Source organism: Phocoena phocoena, chromosome 21, assembly GCF_963924675.1.
Source record: "Phocoena phocoena chromosome 21, mPhoPho1.1, whole genome shotgun sequence".
Taxonomy (NCBI): Eukaryota; Metazoa; Chordata; class Mammalia; order Artiodactyla; family Phocoenidae; genus Phocoena; species Phocoena phocoena.
Window position 1 is genome coordinate 17,447,869 of NC_089239.1, and position 24,327 is coordinate 17,472,195.

General features: G+C 35.1%; 1 protein-coding gene across 2 annotated transcripts in view; it reads left to right on the forward strand.

Annotated features, from left to right (window-relative positions):
• The window catches only part of TUSC3 (tumor suppressor candidate 3), a 181,989-nt gene that overhangs the window by 77,182 nt on the left and 80,480 nt on the right, over positions 1-24,327 (forward strand). For both annotated transcript variants that reach the window (XM_065900082.1, XM_065900081.1), the window contains exons 4-5: positions 4,187-4,327; positions 8,290-8,430. In XM_065900082.1, coding sequence (XP_065756154.1) covers positions 4,187-4,327; positions 8,290-8,430 — 282 coding nt within the window. The remainder of the gene's footprint in view (positions 1-4,186; positions 4,328-8,289; positions 8,431-24,327) is intronic.

Below are 24,327 nucleotides of genomic sequence, written 5' to 3' on the forward strand. Positions count from 1 at the left end.
GGGTGGTATTTTGCATAAATTTGTGAAATTTTATATAAGATTCAGTGTAAGTTTTACTTAACCTTTATGCTGTTTTGGGGGGATATAAGGCCTTTAAGGGGGTAATTAAAATTATATGAGGTCATAAGGATGGGACCCTCACCCAATGGGACTCACGTCCTGCTTTCTATAAGGATACCAGTCCTATTGGAATTTGTCGCGATTACATCATCATCGCTAACATTGAGTCCTTATAAGTCCAAGGACTCTTCTAAGTACTTCGTGTGTTTTCTTTCATTTAGCTTCATAACAATCCAAAGAGAAATATGTTTTTTTGTTTTGTTTTGTTTTTTTGCGGTACGTGGGCCTCTCACTGTTGTGGCCTCTCCCGTTGTGGAGCACAGGCTCCGGACGCGCAGGCTCAGCAGCCATGGCTCAACGGGCCCAGCCGCTCCGCGGCATGTGGGATCTTCCCGGACCGGGGCACGAACCCGTGTCCCCTGCATCGGCAGGCGGACCCTCAACCACTGCGCCACCAGGGAAGCCCAAAATATGTTGTTTTTATCTCTATTTCATAGATGAGGAAATTAAGGTATGGAGAGGTTAACATCACTTGTGCAAGGTTACAGAGTTAGTATATGGAGATAATAAAATAAAATGGTGATAGAATTTGAGCTCAGCTGTCTGGCTTTTTGATCCCTGCTGTTACCCTGCAGTTATTAATTTCTTGTATTTATCACTACTTGATCATGCCTTTCAAATGTAAAACTTAGTGCCATACCCAGCATTGATTAGTTTGGGTATCTTGGTCTATTTTATTTTTCTCACATGTGACACTCTGGTGCAGTTCTTTACCATGTCATGGAAAAGTATTTAGTTCTGTAAAGACTCAAGCTAATTGTAAATGGTCCATTAGTGAGTGTTTCTGCTTACTTGCTTCCAGATTGATAATTCATTCTTCTTTGACAGTTTCTAGTTGAATAGAATAAATTCTCTCTTTTTGCCTTCAATACCCTTTACTCTTGGGCTTTCCTATTAGTATTCTTCATTTATTTTTTTCTTATAAATTTATTTTACCTTTTGGGCATGTTTCCTTTTGTCCGTCTATTCAGGAAGTATTATTGAATTGGTGAGAAAAACATACATAGTTCTTCCCCATAAGGAGCTTATAGACTAGGGAGCTAATAATATAAAAATAAAGAAAAACACATAAACATAAATGTGTAATTTCAAATAACCTTGTAAAGGTAAATTACAGTACTATAACATCCAAATATTTTTTCATGTAATTTATACGTCTGTGTAGAATCTCAGGAGACTTGGCCTTAGAGATCATCAGATGGTAGTGCTATATATATAGCATTTGGTATATACAGGAATATATATGTTCACGCAGTATATACATGAATCCTCTCTGCCATCTTAGAAAACAGTCACCCAGGTCCAGTCTGATTGCTAGAGCAGAGGCTTCAAGCCCAAACATCTACCCTGGCCGGGCGTGGAAGCTGAATGAGGGAAACCAGTTACATGAGTTTAGTTTCATTATGGGATCTTTGTTTATGTACATACTTAGTATATTAAAAACATTAGTTCTTCACTTGAATAATTAAATATGTTCCGTCCTATCTTTATTAGAACAAAATCTTTCTTGGTCTTTTTTTAAAAAATAAATATTTAATGGAAACACTCAAATTTCACTTTTTTCCTAACTGCTGTAAGAAATAAAATCAGCAGAATGCCATGCAGCTGACCGTTGGTTTCACTGGCATGGGTGGGGCTATAGCGGACTGGACAGGACCAGCCGACCCAGTGAGGGAGATGCAGCTCAGCTCTCTCTCTAGCGAAGAAATGCATGCTAGTGGAGCTAGATCTGTTTTTCAAGTAGAGACCCAAATAATGAATTTTTATATGAAATTTCTCTATCTTTAAAATGTTGGTAGCTAATTCGAATTAAAGAAAACTAAACAAAATTATGGGACAAAGTAATCCTTCCTTTGTGCTAGGTACTGACTATATAGGCTGCCAGTATATAAACATATAGATATATTGTTAGATATAATTGTTGAGTTCTTTTATATGCTTTAAACATTTTTTTAAACTTTGGCATAGGTGTAAGAGTTGAAGTCAAGGGCTTCCCTGGTGGCGCAGTGGTTGAGAGTCTGCCTGCTAATGCAGGGGACACGGGTTCGAGCCCTGGCCTGGGAGGATCCCACATGCCACGCAGCAACTGGGCCCATGAGCCACAGCTACTGAGCCTGCGCAGCTGGAGCCTGTGCTCTGCAACAAGAGAGGCTGCAACAGTGAGAGGCCCGCGCACTGCGATGAAGAGTGGCCCCTGCTCGCCGCAACTAGAGAAAGCCCTCGCACAGAAATGAGGACCCAACACAGCCAAAATAAATAAATAAATAAATAAATAAATTTATTAAGAAAGAAAAAAAAGTAAAGTCAAGATTGTTTTTAATTGAAAAATTTCCTCAGGTTAATTTTGAATCGGCAGAATTCCAAACACAGCACTGCTTTGTTTTTCCAAAACCTAGCCCCTGGCTTAGCAATGAGAGTTTTCATTTTAAAATGCAGCATTGCATAAAAGTTATAGCTGCTAATGATTTTTATGGGGAATTATAATCTACAAAAATAGCGAAGTGTAATGATTTTTATGGGGAATTATAATCTACAAAAATAGCGAAGTGTAATGATTTTTATGGGGAATTATAATCTACAAAAATAGCGAAGTGTATATTTTGTTTTACTTGGGAACTACTAAAAGGTTCTTAATGCGTATGTTTTCTTTCTTGCTAAGTACTGAATCGTATTTTGTTGAAGTACTCTCTCTAAACTGATGTTTTAAAGCACTGTCGCTGTGGTGTCTGGATATGCTATTAAGAACAAGTGAAGAAATTTGACAATTTCTGGCTTGTTGGAGACTTGTTTGGAAAGTAAATTATATGTGATTCCCGTGTGATGGCTGAGGCTAAGTGTCTGACAGCAGGCCAACAAGTTAATGTTGTGTTAGAAGGTGCTGTGCACTAGCAGTCAGGAGTGTGTTGTACCCTGCTTTGTGTAGCCTTGGGAATTTGTACATTTTAATTAAGATGAAAGCTTTGAATTGTATTTTTTTAACTCTAAAATTCTAGGATGTGAAGTGTCCTAGCGTGGAGTTTCTGATTGTCCTAACGCAGGGACTTCCTCTCCCTTGAATCTTACATTTACATATTGGCTGTAGCTATCTCTTGTGCATCTGTCAGGAAACACATGAACAAAATGTGGAGGGGGAGAAATCACAGGGAAGAGAGGAATTGGTGACTGTGTTCTGTTCAATTTAATAAAAATTGCTAAATGTCCGTAACATGCAGGCCCACAGCTGGTACTGCTGTATCTTTACCTTGATGACAGCAAGCATGATCTGATGTTTGTTGTTACTTCAGTTTGCTTTTTATTCTCATTATTGGGGAATTCTGAACTATATATTGGAAGTCAGGGCCAAAAATCTCTTTGCCTTTCATTTGAAACATTTTTCATAATTCTTGGGCAGCAAGAGTTTAATCTGTATGTATGTTTTGCAGTTTACTCCTCAATGCAAATTAACCTCATATTTGTTTTTAGATATGATATTGTTTATACTAGAGTAGTGTTTTATTCAGTATACTTTTCAAATGGAGCTTGCCTTTAGAAAATAGTTATGAGATATAACCATTTTGAGACAGTTGAAATAATGGAGTTGAACAAAAGTCTTTAAAGTTTTAACAAAGAAGTCAATATACTTGAAATTAATTACATGATATATCTTTCATCAAATGCCGGTCCTTTTTCTTTAATAACTGCTTAAGAAGTGAAAACATTCCATGTACCACCAAATTACAGCGTTTCTATTTTGCACTTTGAATCATTTCATTCTTTAGTTGTAGAATTCTAGAAAATAAAGATGGAAATGGCCGATGAAATAGATGATGCAGCTGAGAACGTGAATGATGTATGTTAAATGTGAAGGTTCGGCAAGCTTGGCCTAATCCCTAAGTTCTTTTCTATCCAACAATATAGTAAGATGACTAAAAACAGTAGTTAAGCTCTGGAAAGCCACTTGGATTTTCATAATAAACGCTATCTTTCCAGAATTCATGCAGGAAAAAACCCCATAAAATGTCAGATGAAGGATATATGAAGATTGGTGGGATATTGTATTTAGTATGTTTTATCTCGTGTTTTACAGCTCAACATGAACTCTGCTCCTACATTTATGCATTTTCCTCCAAAAGGCAGACCCAAGAGAGCTGATACTTTTGACCTTCAAAGAATTGGATTTGCAGCTGAGCAACTAGCAAAGTGGATTGCTGACAGAACGGATGTTCATGTATGTTCATATTCCCTACCAGTTTTAATAACAGGCTAATTAGTGTGGTTTGGTAGAACATTGTAATAAGGCCACAGGATTTTTTTGTTTTGTTTTTTTCAATTTCTCTATGGAACATTTCTCGTTGCTTCAGGAAAACTGCATCTGATAGCTGTAAGTTCAACTTTGAGTTAGGTGAATTTAAATGGTTTTTAAAATAATGGCTCTTAAAATATCAGGGAACCATTAAAGAATACGTAAGCTAGGCACAAAGTAATTTCACAGGCTAAAAAATATACTGACTGTTGCTCAGCAGTCTTAGTAATCAAAGAAATTCTAATTAAAAAGCCAGATGTATAATTTTTAACTATCCTTTGAGCAAATAAAAATGGGATAATACCCACTTTTTCATGAGCCATGTGAGAAAATGCCACTGACATATACTGTGCTTGGGACTATAAATTGGTGTAACTATTCTAATGGCATGTGTCATGTCTTTATTTTGTGGAATTTAACTTAATAACTCCACTTTAAGGAATTTAACTTAAGGATATAATCAGGAATGATTTAAATTCTTAACCATAGGAAAAAAATTTTAAATGTTCATTTTAATGGAAAAAATCGTAAAGAAATCAAATGTGTAAAAATAAGAGACTAATTAAATGTGCCAGAGTCTAGACAGTGGTTTGCAAGAATATCTGATGTAGAAAGAAGCTTAAGGTATAACAAGTGAAAAAGTAGGTTAGAAAAATAGTCTTTATAAAGCATAAATATGAGTGTAGATGTATAGACAGTTTATTCAGCAAGTAAATGAACAAAAATGTTGATGATAGTTCATGTCTGTGTGGAGCGCTTAATGTCACCAGAATGTTCTACAGTGAACAATTATAACCAGCTACTTTAAAATTATATTTACCTTAGAAGTAATTCAGAAGCATTGATTTTTACCATAAGGTGTAAACACATTTATTCTCAGTTGAGAAAGACGTCTCTCATATTATACTACCGTCATTGTAAATAAAATAATATAGGTATTAATGATATTTCGGTGGCTAAACTTACTTCCTAACTCATCAGTTTTTTGGAAATGTTTTGGCAGATATTCAGCTCTACAATGTATCATTTATTTGGTACAAAATATTAAAGGTAATATGGAAAAGTACTATTAATTCTTTATAAGAAATACTAAATTTTAATCAGAAATGATTCTAACCTATTATCATACTTACGCATTGTTAGTAGATATATATTAACAAATGTGGATCTATTTATAAATAATTTCAAATTAAAAAGTTCCACAGATGAAAATAGTATAAATAGTTCCAGTGTATACCCTTTATCAGGATTCACATAATGTTGACTTTTTAAAACTTTTGCTTTGCCATTCTTATTCTCTTACCTCTCCCCCACCCTGTCTCTCCACACATACTTACACACCCACACACAGTCTTTTTCTGAACCATTTTAAGGTGAATTGCATCCCCTAAGAAATACATGAAGATGGTATGGTTATCACCTTCACAGATTTACATTGGTATAATATTTCTATTTGAGCTATGGTATATATTCTAGCTTTGTCAGTTGACCTAATACTATCCTTTAATAATATTTTCCCACCTTCAGTACAAGATCCAGCCTAGAGTTAGGTATTACATTTACTTGTCCTTTAGCCTTGTTTAACCTGGAACATTTCCATAACTTATCTAAAACTTTGACATCTTGAAGAATATAATCCTCTTGCACTTTTTGAACTGAATGATCCTTATTTGATTTACCTGATGTTTTTTTTTTTTTGACTGGATTCTGCTAATGCATTCTTGACCACAATACCACAGAGGTCATGTTTTGTTCTAACTACATGTATAGCCCATGATGCCCTCTGTCCCTCATTGGTGATGTTAATTTTGAACATCTTATCATGGTGTCTTTCATTTCTCCATTATGTAATTACTATTCTCCCCCTGCCACTTTCTAATTAGTAAGCTATCTATGTGGAGACACCTTAAGATCATGCAAATATCTTACTCCTCATCAAAATTTTGTCAATATTTAGCATCCATTGATGAACCTTGCCTGATCCAGATTTTATCATGATGGTTGCAAAATGATGATGTTCCAGTTCTAGCACTTTGTCCATATCTCTAGTTGGCTCATAGCATTCTACTGTAAGCAAGAGTCCTCCCCTCTTTATCACTTACTCATTCATTGGTACAGACTCATGAATTGCTTTTTTTTTTTTCCTCCAGTGGTTTGTAAGTTATTACTGTGCCTAAATGTTTTGGTGCCAGAATTGTTCTAGATTTGACTAGTGGGTGTCCCTTCATGCTGGCTTCCCTGTCCTTGTAACATGTCTCCATCATTTTCTTTTAAACACTTTCTTACTTTCTCACATAATATGTCTCAGGATCATCTTGTATCTACACATCTATTCTACCCCGTGCTCAGTTAGCCATCTCTCCTAGGAGCCTTGGTTTCCTCTCATGGGGAATGTTACTGGAACCAAGATCTGTGAAATTGTGTTTATGATTTTCAATTACAGCTACTTTAAAAAAAGTAGTCTGTGTGCTTTGATAGTCACCATCAAAAACTGAAAAGACAACGCAAGAATGGGAGAAGTGTTTGCAAATCATTTTTCTTATAAGGGACTTGTATCTAGTATATATGTAGGACTCTTAATAACCGATAAAAAGGCCACCCAATTAAAAAGTGGACAAAGGATGTGAATAGACACTTCTTCAAGGAAAGTATACAAGTGGCCAGTAAGTACAAAAAAGATGCTCAACATCATTAGTTATCAGCAAAATGCAAATCAAACCCACAGTGAGATACCACTTCACACCCACTAGGGTGGCTAGAATCAAGAAATTATGTCATAAGCATCGGCAAGTAAGTGGAGAAATACGAACCCACATACACCACTGGTGGGAATGCAAAATAGTGCAGCCACTTTGGTAAACAGTTTGACAGTTCGTCAAACCATTAAACATAGAGTTTCTATGTGACCCAGCAATCCCACTCCTAGGTATATACCTGAGAGAAATGAAAACATACACCTATACAAGAACGGGTACAAGAGTGTTTATAGCAGCATTATTCATATTAGCCACATTATTCATAATAGCCACAAGGTGGAAACATTATTCATAATAGCCACAAGGTGGAAACAACCCAAATACCGATCAACTGATTAAGTGATTAATGGATAAACAGAATGTGATATCCATACAATGGAATATTCAGCCATAAAAAGGAATGAAGCAGTGGCACATTTTCCAACAAGGATGAGCCTTGAAAAGATGATGCTAAGTGAAAGAAGCCAGTTACAAAAGACTACATATTATATGAAATTCCAGAATAGGGAAATGTATAGAGACAGACAGTAGATTTATTAGTGGTTGCTTAAGGTTGGAGGGTGAGAGGAATAAGGGAGTGAATGCTAAAGGGTATGGGATTTCCTTTTGAAGTGATTCAAATGTTCTGATACTGACTGTGGTGATGGTTGCACATACCTGTGAATATGCTAAAAAAAAAAAAATTGGATCGTGCACTTTCAAAGGGTGGATTGTATGATATATGGATTATAGCTCAATAAAGCTATTAAAAAAAACCTTTTAAAAAGTTCCAATTTGAAATAATACAAGTATTATACCCCCCCATCTCACCTCTACTTTTTACCAGATGATTCCATGTTCCATGGGTGAACCAGAACAGCTCTGGGATGAATATAAGTAGGTTTTGCATATATTTAACTGTATTCACCTAAAAGCACCTTAAGAGCAAGTCGTGTTACATAGCCATGATGTTTTAAGGCATGTATTTTTTGACTCATAAAGAGCAAAAGGAATGTTATTTCCAGGTATGAAAAGTAAGGTGACACCTTTCTGAATTATTTGTGTTAAAAGACTGGAAGGACTAGAATATGGTTCAGCGAAAAAGATTAATATTTTTCTTTAACTTTGAAAACTTTCATTGTATTCTTGCAGATTCGTGTCTTCAGACCACCCAACTACTCTGGCACCATTGCTTTGGCCTTGTTAGTGTCACTTGTGGGTGGTTTGCTGTATTTAAGAAGGAACAACTTGGAGTTCATCTATAACAAGACTGGTTGGGCCATGGTATCTCTGGTATGTTAACACATTTACCCCATTTCTTTGTGTAATGGTATAAGTTGTATAATATTAACAAAATGAGCCAGATTATTACTATAATGGCAATCAAGTCTGGATGAGAGGAATTAACTTTTTAGGACTGAAGGTGATATAATTTAAGTTCAGTTAGTCTAGACTGTGCTATCTTCCTTCTTCATTTCACTTTTAAAATGTAATGTCTTTCCCTGTGTACTTGGCATATTACAAGTGCCAAATGAATGTATGTTGAATACATTTAGAAATATACTAAGAATTAGTAGTTTGGAGACTCTTACAAACTGAAGCAATTGGAAATGTACTCATTCAGTTGTTTTTATCCAGCAACTCTTTTCTTGTGTCTCTACTATGTTCCTGATGTTTATTAGGTACTGGAGGTATAAAGGTAAGACATAGACCCTACCTGTACGTAATTCATCGTGGGGATACAAGCTAATCAGAAGACAAATACAGTGTAATGTTACACATGCTGTGATGGAGGTAAGCACAAAATATCATAGGAAGGTCACCTAATCTTGAGTGATGAAGGTCATGACAGGCTTCCTAGAGTGTGTGACATCATTTATGTTTTAGAATGATCACTTTGGTAGCAGTGGGCAATCAATTGAAGGGTATGTCTGGGATCAGGAAACCTGGTTAGGATACTATTAGGAGAATCCAGGTGAACATGATCCTATTTCAGTTTGTACTAAAAGGATTTTTCTTCCCTTTATGATTGTGCTAAATTAAAAAAAAAATAATTAGCTAATAAAATGGAAATGTGAACAGTATATAAATAAAATATATTCAGTGATATATCTGACATTTAAGTTATACTAATTAAAAATATTGGTGTAAAATAATACAAATGGTAGCATAATATCTATATTATGCAAAGAGACTTAAATTCTTACTAGAAAATGGAGCTTTCCTAATTATAGTGGGTTAATATTTTTCTCTTTGCTTTTTATATTTTAAAGACATATGACTGTTTAAAGCAAAATATAACACTGCATTGATGGATTGGTGGGTTTGTTGTGTGTGCATGACAATAGCATGTTAAAGGATAAATTGAGCTATGTTGTTGAAAAGTTCCTATATTTTACCTGATGTTGTTCAATATCAACTTTAACTTGACTGGGATGAGTTTAAGATACATATTGTAATCCTCAGAGGAACAATTGAAAACATAATACAAAGAGATTAGCTGGAAAGCTAAGATAGTGATTAAAATGGAATACTAAAAATATATAATTAACACAAAGGAGGAATGAAAGGAGGAACAGAGGAGTAAAACACAAGAAACCCAGTACAATTTAAAAAATGACAGACTTAAATACCATCATATCAGTCATATATCAGTATACTTATGTACTTTAAATATAAACAGATTTAGTACCTCAAAGGACAGATATTGTCAGTTTGGACCAAAATGCAATAGCAGACTATGTGCTGTCACAGAATATGTAAAGGATTATTGCTACTCAGTTATAAGACAGAAATCATGGTTTTAAAAAATGACACTCTGTTTATAGGTAAGGTGGCATTATACATATGCCAACCTTTTCCTCCTGGTGATATAACTATAAAACCTGGAGAGAATGCAAGGCTCAAGTATTTGATGTTTTTAAAAAGTGTCAGCAGGTAGATCAGGTAAGAACATCAGCTTTCAAAATGACATTTAATTAGAAGATGTTGAGGGTTGATAATTTTTTGTTTACTATTTTGGTTTTTCTTGACTTAAACTCAGTTCAGCTTGAAAGTTGAAAGTGAGCCATGTGGAGCAAAGATATCTAGAAGATATCTGTGGTTCTGGCTCAAGTAGCAGTAAAGGGAATCTATAAAGCTCATCAACAAAATGAAAAGCTTTTGGTGTCATATTCAAAATATTGCTGTGAAGACTAATGTCAGGGAGCTTTTTCCCTATATTTCTTCTAGGAGTTTTACAGTTTCAGGTCTTATACTTAAATCTTGAATCCATTTTGAGTTGATTTTTGTGAGTGGTATAAGATAGGAAGTAGTTATTCACATTATTTTGTATGTGAATATTCATTTTTCCCAGCACTGTTTATTGAGGGGACTGTCCTTTCCCTTTCCATGATGTGTACATTCTTTGCTTTCTTGTCAAATATTTATTGATGGCATATACATTAGTTATTTGTGAGCTCTCAATTCTATTCCATTGGTTTATGTGATTTTTATGGTGGTACCATACTGTTTTGATTACTGTAGCTATGTTATATAGTTTGATTTCAGGAAATGTGATGCTTCCCACTTTCTTTTTTTCTTAGGATTGCTTTGGCTATCTGGGATCATTTTGTGGTTCCATATGAATTTTTGTATTGTTTTTTTCTATTTCTGTGAAAAATGCCATTGGAATTTTGATAGTGATTGCACTGAATCTATAGATGGCTTTGGGTAGTGTGGACATATTAACAATATTAATTCTTCCAATCTAGGTAGTTGGATATCTATAGTTGGACACAAGATACTTCCCATTTGTTTTCTTTAATTTCTTTCATGAATGTCATGTACAGATCTTTCACCTCCTTAATAAAATGCTTAGGAATAGAATTTAACTGTTTTTGATGCTGTTGTAAATGATTTTTAAATTTCTTTTTTGGATAATTTATTATTAGTGTAGAAATGCAACTGAATTCTGTATGCTGATTTTGTTTTGTTATTTGGCTGTGTTGGGTCTTCATTGCTGCGTGTGGGCTTTCTTCGCTAATCCTTGTTGCGGTGCGCAGGCTTCTCATTGCAGTGGCTTCTCTGTTGTGGAGCATGGGCTCTAGGCGTGTGGGCTTCGGTAGTCGTGGCACACGGGCCCAGCAGTGGCACAGGGGCTTAGTTGCTCCACAGCATGTGGGATCTCCCTGGACCAGGGCTCAAACCTGTGTCCCCTGCATTGGCAGGCAGATTCTTAACCACTGCACCACCAGGGAAGTCCTTGTATGTTGATTTTGAATCCTGCAACTTTAGTGAAGAAATCAGTGATTAGTTCAAACCCTTTTTTGGTGCAGTCTTTAGGAAGATCGTATCATCTGCAAACACAGTTTCACTTCTTTTCTGATTTGAATATCCACTATTTCTTTTTCTTGCCTAATTGCTCTAGATAGTACTTTAGTACTATGTTGAATAAGATTGATGATAGGACACCCTTTCTTGTTCCTGATCTTAGAGGGAAAGCTTCCAGCCTGTCACAGTTGAACATGATATTAGTTGGGAGCTTATTGTATCTGGCTTTTATCATGTTGTTGTACATTCTTTCTATACCCGATTTATTGAGTTTTTATCTTGAAAGGATGTGGAATTTTGTCAAATGGTTTTTCTATATCAACATCAATGATCATGTGAGTTTTATTCATTTTGTTAATTGATATATCTCATTGATTGATTTGCAGATGTTGAATCATCTTTACATCCCAGGGATAAATCCTAATTTTTAATGGTGTATGATTCTTTTAATGTGCTGTTGAATTTGGTTTACTGTACTTTGTTGAGAATTTTTCATGTATATTCAGCAGGGATATTGATCTGTAGCTTTATCTTTTCGTATCGGTGTAATACTGGCCTCATACAATGAGTTGGGGAGTGTTCCCTCTTTAATTTTTTGGAAGAGTTTGAAAAGGATTGGTATTAATTCTTCTTTAAATATGTGGTAGTATTTTCCAGGGAAACCATCTGGTCTTGGGCTTTTCTTTGTTAGGAGGTCATTAATTATTGATTCAATCTCCTTACTTGTTATAAGTCTGTTCAAATTTTCTATTTCTTCATGATTCAGTCTTGATAGGTTTGTGTTTCAAGGGTTTATCTGTTCTAGGTTATCCAATTTGTTGGCATACAGTTGTTCATAGTAGTCTCTTATAATCCTTTGTATTTCTGTAGTTTGAGTTTAATGTCTCCTCTTTCATTTTTTATTTTATTCATTTACCTTGTCACTTGCAATCATTTTTTCCTTCATGTCTATTTTGTTTGATGAGTGCATAGCTACTCTGTTTTTTCTTTTGGTTTCCACTTGTGTGAAATATCTTTTTCCATCCCCTTTTTTGAAAGTATTTGTCTCCTTGAAGCTGAAGTGAGATTCTTGAGGGCAGCATATAGTTATGTCTTTCTTTTTTATCCATTTGTTCACTCTGTGCCTTTTGTTTGGATAAATTCATTTATATTTAAAGTAACTTTTGATAGATAAGGATTTACTAATGTTATCTTATTAACTGTTTTCTAGTACCATATTACAGTTTTAGAGTATTCTGAATTTGACTATATACTTGCCTTTACCAGTGTGTTTAGCATGAAGAATGTTTTTCAGTATTTCTTGTAAGGCAAATCGATTGGTGATGAACTTCTTACCTTTTGTTTGTCTGGGAAAGTTTTTATCTATCCTTCATCCCTGAAGGACAACTTTGCCAGGTAAAGTTCTCTTGGTTGGCATTTTTTTTTTCTTGTAGCATTTTTAATGCTTCTTTTCACTGTCTCCTGGCTTGCAAGGTTTCTGCTGAGAAATACACTGATAGTCTTAAGGGGGTGTATCTTGGAGAAGATGATTTAGGGTTGAAATTTGGTGGTACTATGCTGGGAGAACAGTATTTTGCAAAGTGGAGAAAATAAATTAGGGCAGGATTGTTCACGTGATTGTGTTTAGCAAATATGCTTAGAGAGAGTAGTTTTGAAAATAAGTCTACTTTTTAGTAACTTTACTGCTGTTAAAAACTATCTTTTTTTTCCCCTCAATTTTAATTACACCAGGAAGGGACATTCCCTAGGGATAACCTCTAATAAGCACAGCAATCCTTTGACTTTTTCCTATGTTTATAAAGACCTTTATGTAAATTATCCATATGTATACGTATTTTTAAAAATATATTGTTCAGTGACAGTTGTATTTGATTCCTAATTGTGAAAATTCAGATTTAATTCTGTTTTGGGGGTTCTTTTCATCAGGCATTATTTCTTAAACTTTCTGCCCCTTTCTTCTTTTCTCCTGGGACTCCAGTAATGCACAGATATTTCCTTTTAGAGATATCCCATAGAGATATCCCATAGTTTAGGTAGGTTTTTGTCACTCTTTTCTATTCTTTTCTCTGTTCCCCCTGACTGGATAATTTCAAGTGATCTTTACAGATTCTTTCTTCCACTTGATCCAATCTGATGTTGATATTCTCTATGGCATTTTTTCATTTTATTTGTCATATTCTTCAGCTCCCAAATTTCTATTTGATTCCTATCTCTCTGTTAAACTTCTCATTTTGTTCATGTATTATTTTTCTGATTTTATGGAATTATCTTTGTGTGTTTTCTTGTAGCTCATTGACAAAACAACTATTTTGAATTCTTTATTAGTTGGTCACTGGAAAATTGTACTCCTTTGATGGTGTCATGTTCCTTGAAATTGAAGTCTTGCATTGCTTTCTTCATATTTGAAGAAGTGTACCTCTTCCAAAATTAGGTGGCTTTGGGAGAGAAATTCCTTTCTTCAGTCATGTTAGGGACTCTGAGGCTTTCTCGGATCTTTTCTGTGGATAAGCCTGTTCCGTCTTGTGGGCATACTCAAGATTGTATCCTTTCTCTCAATCTTGTAAAGCTAGGTTGGGTGCTGATAGCCTCCCATTTGCTCACTTTCCCTAGGGTGTTGCTGAATGCTCTAGTTTGTCCTGCAGAGTTGACTGGCTTTCTGCACGTGCCAGTAGCTGTCACAAAGGCTTACTTTCACCACCTTCAGGGTATGCCATGGTATATGGCAAATGCTGCTTATGAACATAGAAGCAAAAAGTTTTTTGAAAATGTGTTACCAACCAAATTTAGCTAATTCATGATGAATTAAGAAAGTGAACTTTCTTAATTAGGTTAAGGGTATCTTAAAATCTCTAGCAAATATTTTAGTAGTGATAACTTAAAATGATGCCTACAATCACCTGCTTTTCATCATTTTACTAGTGGTCTTAGTCAAAGCCTAAGAACAGAAAAAGAAATACAGGGAACAAAAAAGTGTAAAAAAAGAGATTTACCTAAGATATGATTTGCCTATGGTATGATTGTCCATATGGAAATTTCATCACAATTTATGGAGAACCAATAATGAAATTAATACTAGAGTTGAACAGTTTTCTGAATTCAAAGTCAGTCCCCCAAAATCATTAGTAAACAATTTCAATAGATAATTGAAAATATAGTCTCTTTCCCAATAGGAAGAAGAAAAGTAATGGTACTTAAAAATAAAAGTAACAAAAGAGGAAACTTTAATATATATGCATACAAATGTATATGCTAAGTGTCAGTTGTTCCTTTTGCCTTCTTGCAATAGCCCTTCATCCTTCCATTTTTCTTTTCAACCAAGAATTAGTGGTGTTTATGACTGAGTTGGATGTGATAGGATAGACTAATAAGCAGCCCAAGCAAATCACCTTAAAGCACCATCATCTGCAATAATAGCTAGAGTCTAGAAATTCACAGAGAACCTCTATGGCTTTGTGGTAGATAGAGAAGTACAAATTTGAAGTTTGGATTTTTTAGAGTAAGGAAGATAAGAGTTTTCAAGGAAAGTGTCTTAATATTTTCTCACTTTTTGATAATTGAGTTAAAAGAGATTAATTAGTTTATACTCTGTTTAGTATAACTGGATACTATGGATGATCTCAGTCACCACAGTCATTAAGTTTCAAAGCGTTTTGGGTTTTGCTCAGGTTGCTTCATTCAGTAAAACTACCCAGTTTCTTGGTAAAAATACAGCACTTCTTTCAAAGTGTTGTTGGAAAGTTAAAACTCCTTTAGTATTTCAACATCAATATATCAAATTTTGTCACTGTTTCAGTCTACTAAAAAACTGTCTACTTAAGATGTAATCCTGTGGCTGAAGTGGACTCAGATGACATTAGCATGCCTTTATTATTCTCTCTCCTTGAGAAGAGCCCCAGAATTACTGTTGAAAGTTAGTAATAACAGGCATTACCGTTTACTGCATCGCTTCCTTCTTTTGGGGTATGTTTTATATGCTTATTCCCTACAATAACTATGAAAAGGAATTTGTATTATCCTCAAACAAGGAAACTAAGATTCAGTAAACTCAATTTGCAGAAGCTCACACAGCTAGAAAATGGTTAACTGGGATTTGATTCTGTGTGTGTGTCTGGCTTCAAGTTCTGTATTCTTTTCATAGTGCTGGGTTCTCTAAATCTGGGCACGTGTCTCGTACGCCGGATGTTTAACCCAGGGCATGCAGTGAGCCATTAGGACTGTAGATAAATGCCTAATCAATTTTCTTGCACCTCTGCTACATCATGAGATTTGTTTTTCTTCTTTGAATCCTTGAAAGCTAATGTGCTTGGCATAACAGAAGATATTCTAACATTCACAAACACATACTTGAGAAGGAAACCTGGGCAGGTATATCTGCTCCCCAGTGGCAGCCTTTCAGAAGTCAGTAACAGGATGCAGAGAACAGACATGTTTTCAAACAATACATTTGAAAACTACTCTGAATATAAAATGTCATTTGTGGGGTTTTTTTCTTATCTGCTGATGGCTTATGAAACTATTCGAGTCACTTAAACAATGAGGTCAGATAAATAATTTGAATCTCCTTTACCATTTTCTGTCTGATAGTCACCATTACCACCCCAAACTTGATTTTTGTTTATAAAGAAAAACTATTTTAAGTGAAAAACTGGATTTTTTAAGTGAAAAACTGGATTTGTTCAATTCCAGTCTTTTTTTAAATCCTATTCTTGGGATAGCCTTACAAAGTTAAGAGGCTATCCAAAATGCTGAACCATTTATTCAGATTCCTAAACATCTATTAAAAGCAACCAATATCCCATTTTCCTTTGGAAATGAGAATATATTTTAAAATAATTTTTGGCAAAGTCTTGTCATCTGATTTGTAGAAACTCTGATGAAAGCCCCTAAAATAAAAATGGTAATGAACTATACAACAGCAGACCACTTCTGTAATGAAAACAATTATATGCAAAAGGAAAATAATGAGAAAAACAATTCGGTAGAGAATTTCTAGCCACATGCTCACTTCTTAGTAAAGAACAAGTCTACCTCCAATTAGCAGTTGTGTCTTACCACTGAACCTGTGCAGAAGTACTTCTGGGATTACTTAGACTGTATTCTGTGGCTGGTAATTTTTTTCTTTTTCATTATCATATTCATATTATTGTTTATGACTCACAGGATTAAGAATGAAGTGTATACTGGGAGAGAAGGCTATTTATAGTGCTTTAGGTGTAGGATAGAGACAAAGCTTGCAATGGCACAGGGGAGGTAACATATGGAAATGTTGAAACATACATAGATATTGGAGCTTCCTGTTTTGAGTTTAAAAAAAAAAAAAATAGGTAGGAGTATTCGTAAGTACTTCCTGGTCTCATGCTTCCTAAGGGGAAAAGTGCTTGTCAACTACTATGTAATAGGTACTGATGATTGCTTATGGAGCTGAATATACATTGGTTCTGTTTTGGTTTAACTTGGCTTTCCAAACTTCCTCCACCCCCTAAAGATGGAGGATGGTGGACAATAAGCATACACAGTACGTGCTTCATGGTGAGTTTAAAGCAGAATGGTTGAGTAAAGTATTGAACTACACCAGTACATAACTTCAGGGAGTGTAGGATAGATATATAGTTTATGGTCTTCAGGAAGAAATGTTGACTAGGAATATCAAAATGAGTTAAAATGTTATGTTTTGTAGCCCTTAAATGCAGAGCTTCATGGAAGGCTAATGCTCTCTTCAGAGATGGCTGTCATTTCAAACCGGAAATATGAGTGTGAGGAGTAGTTACATTCATTAAAAACACAAAGAAAAACATCCTAAGAATCTGCGAGTAAAACCATGAAAGATAAAACATCATTTAAAAGGTCTAATAACCCAAACCTTATTATTACAGTAAATCTCAGTAGGATAGAAGCTGTTTTCTGCCTTTTAACACTGATGCTCTGCATTATAGGATGATTCACATACCTTAATGTTTCTTCTGTCTCAAAGAAATTATATCAGTTTAATTAGGTTAGTTTTATGAAAAACTAATATATATTATTACACAATTTTCACAATTCCTGAAAGGTTCTTTGGTGTCTATACATTATGGTGTATCAGTAGAAATGTATTGTTTTGTGAGTGCTCTGAAGTCAGGGCAGCTCTGACTTCAAATAGAGTGGAATAAGCTCCTTTTTCTTTCAAGTTTTTCTTGAATAAAATTATGTACTTTGTAATATCACATAAAGGTACGATCTCTGTGGCGTATTATTTTGTTCTCTTTCCAAGTGAAAAGCAAATAATTGCTGATAATATTTGTTTGAATAAGAAGTTTTTCCCATCAGGCAATTGAATCATTTGCCCATTTGAAGATAGGTATGTCCGTTATTTCTGTGTATTATAGTTTGGGTCAGGAGTATGGCAACAATATAATGAATTAATATCTTCTTAGGGTGTATTTTTCTTAATTTTTCCTTCAGGAGGATAGATAATGTTCTCACTAAACTTGAAGAACATTTTAAAATTACTCATAGATAGATGGACCTGCCTTTTTTTTTTTTTGCATTTGAATGTAGTGGTCTGAGTTTTTTGCTTATTATAAAGTCACCAGTAAGCCTCAATGTGAAGATCCAGTACATGGAGTGACCACCTAGCTTCTATACTCCATTTATCATAAGATTTCTCAATAGAGGGAACATAATAAAGGCCCTACATGACAAGCCCACAGCTGACATGGTACTCAGTGGTGAAAAGCTGAATGCTTTTCCTCTAAGATCAGGAAGAAAGCAAGGATGTCCACTCTCACCACTTTTATTTGACATATTCAAAGTCCTAGCCAGAGCAATTAAGCAAGAAAAAGAAATAAAGGACATCCAAATCAGAAAGGAAGAAGTAAAACCATCACTATTTTCAGATAACATAATACTGTATAGAAAACCCTGAAGACTCCACCAAAAAACTACTACAATTAGTAAATGAATTCAATAAAGTTGCAGGCTAAAAAAAATCAATATATAGAACTATGTGGCATTTCCATATACTAATATCAAACTATCAGAAAGAGAAATTAAAAAACCAATTCCATTTACAATTCATCAAAAAGAATAAAATACCTAGGAATAAGTTTAACCAAGCAGTTGAGAGAACTGTACACCAAAACCTATTAAGATATTGATGAAAGAAATTGAAGATGATACAAATAAATGGAAAGTTATATCATGCTTATGGATTGGCAGAACTAGTATTGTTAACATTAACTACCAAATATTATACTACCCAAAGCAATGTACAAATTCAGTGCCATAACTACCAAATATTATACTACCCAAAGCAATGTACAAATTCAGTGCCATCCCTATCAAAATTCACAGAAATAGAAGAAATCCTAAAGTTTGTATGGTTCCATAAAAGACCCTGAATAGCAAAATCAATCTTAAAAACAAAGTTGGAGGCATCACGCTCCCTGATTTCAAACTTTACTACAAAGCTGTAGTAATCAAAATATAATGGCATTGGAATAAAAATGGACATACAGATCAATGGAACAGAATAGAGAGCCCTGAAATAAACACACACATATGTGGTCAATTAATTTATGACAAAGTAGCCAAGAATATACATTGGGGAAGGACAGTCTCTTCAATAAATGGTATTGGGAAAACTGGACAGCCACATGCAAAGGAATAAAACTTGACCCCTACCCTTACCCTGTACACAGAAATTAACTCAAAATGGATAAAAGAGTTGAATGTAAGACCTGAAACGATAAAACTCCCAGGAGAAAACCTAGGTGGTAAGCTCTTTGATGTTGTTCTTGGTGATAAGTTTTTGTATTTGACATCAAAAACCAAGGCAAAACAAGCAAAAATAAACAAGTGGGACTACATCAAACTAAAAAGCTTCTGCCTAGCAAAGGTCGACAAAATGAAAAGGCAACCTGAATGGAAGAAACTATTTGCAAATCATGTATTTGATAAGGGGTTGATATCCAGGATATATAAAGAACTCATACAACTCAGTAGTAAAAACAACAAACAAGTCAATTAAAAAATAAGCAGAGGATCTGAATAGACATTTTTCTAAAGAGAAACAGATGGTGCAGGTACATGTGAAAAGATGCTCAGTATTATTGATCATCAGAGAAATGCAAATAAAAACCACCATGAAATGTCACTTCACACCTATAAGAATAGCTATTATTAAAATGTCAAGAAATAACAAGTGTTGGAGAAGATGTGGAGAAAAGGGAACCCTCATGTACTACTGGTGAGAATGTAAATTGGTACAGCCACTGTGGAATAGCAATATGGAGGTTCCTTAAAAAATTAAAGTAGAACTACTATATGATCTAGCAATTCTTCTAGATATTTATCAGAAGAAAACAAAAAAACTAATATATATGTACCTCCATGTTCATTGCAGCATTATTTACAATAGCCAAGATATGGAAACAGTCTAAGTGTCCATCAATGAATGGATAAAGACATTGTGGTAAATACAATGAATATTATTCAACCATTAAAAAATTAAATCTTGCCATTTGTGACAACATAAGTGGACCTTGAAGGCATTATTATATTGGGTTGGCCAGAAAGTTCGTTCGGTTAGTGAATACGTCGTTCAGTAAAGTTCTTGGTGAAACTGAAGAATGTGTGCTTAAAACCAAACGAATTTTTTGGCCAACCCAATACCAAGTGAAGAAAGGCTTACATGTGGAATCTAAGACAAAAACAAAAAGAGCAACCCCCCCAAAAAAAAAACCCCCAACAAAACCAAAGGGGGGGGTGCGTCGTGCAAGTAGGTGAAATGGGCACAGGGTTTCAAAAGGTACAAACTTCAGTTATAAAGTAAATGACTATTGGGGATGTAATGTACAACATGGCAACTATAGTCAGTACTGTACTGCATATTTCAAAGTTGTTAAGAGAATAGATCTTCAATGTTCTCATCACAAGAAAGATAGTCTATAAATATGTATGATGACACATGTTAAACTAGACTTACTATGGTCATCATTTCCCCATATATACAGATATCAAACCATTATGTTGTACACCTGAAACGAATATAATGTTGTATGTCAGTTACAGCTCAGATAAAATAAAAGGTGAATCGTGAATCTCAGTGTGTTGTGCATCTAAGTGTGAGATGTAAACATTAACACTTTTAGAAGAAAACATAGGTATTTATCTTTATGATTGCTGGATTGGCAAAGATTTCTTGAAACAGACCATAATGGAAGAAATAACTGGTAAACTGAACTTCAGTGAATTAAGAACTTCTGTTTGCCAAAAGATATCATTAAGAAAATGAAAAGGAAGGCAAGTCACAAGCTTGGTAAAGATTATTTGCTATGTGTATACTTACTTATTTTATATATATAAAGAACTTTTAGAAAACAATAAGCAAAAGTCAGATAATCACATTTTAAAGAGGAGTAAAGACTTGCTGGGTACTTTACCAAAACGTTCAAATTTCAGTAAACGTATGAAAACATATTCAACTTTGTCAATCATCTGGATATTCTGAAATAAAACTGCAGTATAGGGCTTCCCTGGTGGCACAGTGGTTAAGAATCCGCCTGCCTATTTCAGGGGACACGGATTCAAGCCCTGGTCTGGGAAGATCCCACATGCCACAGAGCAACTAAGCCCGTGCGCCACAACTACTAAGCTTGTGCTCTAGAGCCTGCAAGCTGCAACTACTGAAGCCCACATGCCTAGAGAGCTCGTGCTCTGCAACAAGAGGCCACTGCAGTGAGAAGCCACACACCACAACGAGGAGCCCCTGCTCGCTACAACTAGAGAAAGCCCATGCACAGCAACGAAGATCCAATGCAGCCAACAAAAAAAAACAAACAAACAAAAACTATAGTATGGCCTGCCACACCTCTACCAGGATAGCCAAGATGAACATACACACACACACATGCAGAGATAATGCCAGTTGTTGGTATGGATGTGAATGGACCAGAACTCTGAAACACTGCTAGTTGGAGTGTAAATTTGGTTGAAACTTCTGAGACATGTTTGGTTAGTCCACAAAAGCCTGGTATACACATACTCTGTGATGCAGCATTTTCAAAAAAATATCCTTACCCCTTTGGAGGGTTATGCAGGTAATGATTAGGAAGAGGCATCAGTGGACACCTGTTTTTCTAACTGTATTCCACTTCCTGATCTCAGTGTTGGTTACAAGGGTATGCTCATGTAAAATTCATTGAACTGTATGTACCCTTATGAATCATGTCCTTTTCTGCATGAATATTTTAGTAAATAGATAAATAAAATTCTAGTTAAGTTAATTACAAAAATTTAAATTTCCAAACTAATGAAAGCAGTGAAGTACTGGACATTTCAGTTGTTAAAATCAAAACAGGAAATATCAATTATACTTACTTAGAAAAAGAGTTTCTATAAATCTGGGCCGTTTTGCCTCTTAGAAGTTTATGTTTGTTTAGTATGTTGTGAGAAGTGCCACAGCTCTGTGTGTAATTATAAATAAATACTGTAAATACATCTGTCACTACTTGAAATGACTCATGTTTAAACACCATGTTTAAGCCGGCTTTTCTTTTATTGAACCATTTCTTGGAATTTTGAATAAATCATGTATTAAGATGAATTTTTTAAAACTTCTGTAACAAACCATAGATAGTGTAGCTATTGCTATTTAATTTTAACATCTCATTTTAAAATTTGAGCATTTTCTCTTACGTGTAAGTAAAATTTATAATATTGGAATATATATATTTCCTATTAATGCATTAAATCACCAGACCTCATGTGGATCTAATAACTACCATAGTTTTCAAGTAGTCTGAATATAAACAATATTTTGAGATAGTTACTGTTATAATATGAAAATGTTATAGTATGAAGATATTTGCATTTCCCTCACTAACGAAAATCACAGGTGCTGCTAAAACTATTGTGATCTGTCAACTACATTCATAGTTGAAGGAAATGGTATATTAGAAGATAGTGAAAATGAAGATTTGCTTTTATCCCATTTAAGTACCCAGATCTCCTTCCGCCACTGCATTCTATGCACAGCCCCTTGGAGTCTGTGTACTGCTGTATTACTTGAACCTTTTCTGCTCTTATCTAAGAGTAACACCCCCACTGTGTACTAGATCTTATCGCATCTCATGTATTCAATGACAGTTTTCCAACAATTCTCCCCTCTTTCTTTGTCATCCTAATTTTTTCTTTTATTACTGAATCATTCTCGTTAGCAGTGCAAACATCTCCTTATTCATCCTAAAGGGACATGACACCATTTTCCCTTCCAGATATTGTTCTATTTACCTGATCCCTCTTAGAGCAAAACTCCTTGAAACAGTTGTCTACATTGTTTCCTTATTTTTTCATAAGGCTTTTGCCTCACTGTTCCATTGAAAATGCTCTAATCAAGGGCACAAATATTTTCCAGGGAGATAAATTCAATTTTTAGTTCTGGGCCTTCATATTACTGCTCTCTCTGTATCTACAGAACTGATGTCTTCATCCAGAATCACTTGTCTTCCAGGAGGCCACACTCATGATTTTCCTTACTTCTTTGACTGCTACTTCTTAATCATCTTTGCTCATTCATTTTTTATCTTCTGCACTTATTTTGGTGTTAACAGGGGGTTCAGATCTTGGTCATCTCTATTTATATTTACTTAATTGGTGTCCAGCTTTAAAGGTTAAATACTGTCTAACTATTATTGAGTCCTAAATTTTATCTTGGGGCCAGATCTTCCCTGTAAACTCCAGACTGATAAATCCAACTAGCTCATGCTGCACCTCTACCTGGAAGTCTACTGGGTGTCTCCAAATGAACAGGTACAGGACAGACTCCCCATCTCAGGCCCCAGGCCTAATTCTCCCATAGCATTTGACTTCTCATGTTCAAGTCAAAAACCTCATAGTCTTCCTTTACCACTTCTTCCCTGCCATACCCCACAACTAATCTTTCAGAAAATCCTGTTGACTCTTCCTTCCAAATATGTCCAGATTCCAAGGATTTCTCACCATACCTACCACGCTTGTATGAGCTCTAATTATTTCTTAATCCACTTATTGCAGTAGCCTTTTAACTATATCCTAGCTTCCATCTTTACCCACCACATGGTTAATTTTCAAAATTCCAACCCAGGAGGCTCTGGGATCTGGCCCTGTACTACTTCACCAACCTTATCCATTTATCCATTTCTCCTCATCAACTGTCCTTCAGTCGTCTTGGCTTCTTTACTCTTTCTAAAAGATGCCAGACATTGTCCTTCAGTAGAGCCTGGTTCACTGGCTCTTCCCTCTTTCCCCAAGTATTTACATGGCTTTTAGACATCATCAGATCTCTGCTGAAAATGCCACTGCCTTGGAGAGGCCCCTCCCAACCACTCATTAGTATTGCAACCCCTTCTCTCATGAATTCTTTCCACCTTCACTGCTTTACTTTTCCTCAGTTCATTTATCATTGTCTCTCATATGATTTAACTTTTTACTGTCTGTTTTCTCCCTATAGAGTGTAAGCTCCAAGAGGGGAGTTTCCCCGCTTATATTTTTGTTCATTGTTTTATTCTTGGCTTCTGAAACAGTTCTTGAATATATAGTGGGTTCTCAGTATATAAATGTTGAATGAATGAATGAGAAATACCTACTTATTTTTTATGATTCAGAGCACATGTCACTTATTTAGGATTTTCACTGAAGGGCAGGGACTGTCTTTATCTTATTCATTGCTGTATTCCTAGTATCTAGTAAATACTTGGTATGCTCAGTTAATAATTGTCAAATGAGTAAATTAAACTGGAATGGCTTCAGAGAGAACCATACATAGACCCCAAGTGTAGAGAGGTTGGTTAGGTAGGAGTCCTAGGCAGGTACGGCATTAACAAGATGTAAACGTAGGCACTGCTTCCTGGATGGAGGGGG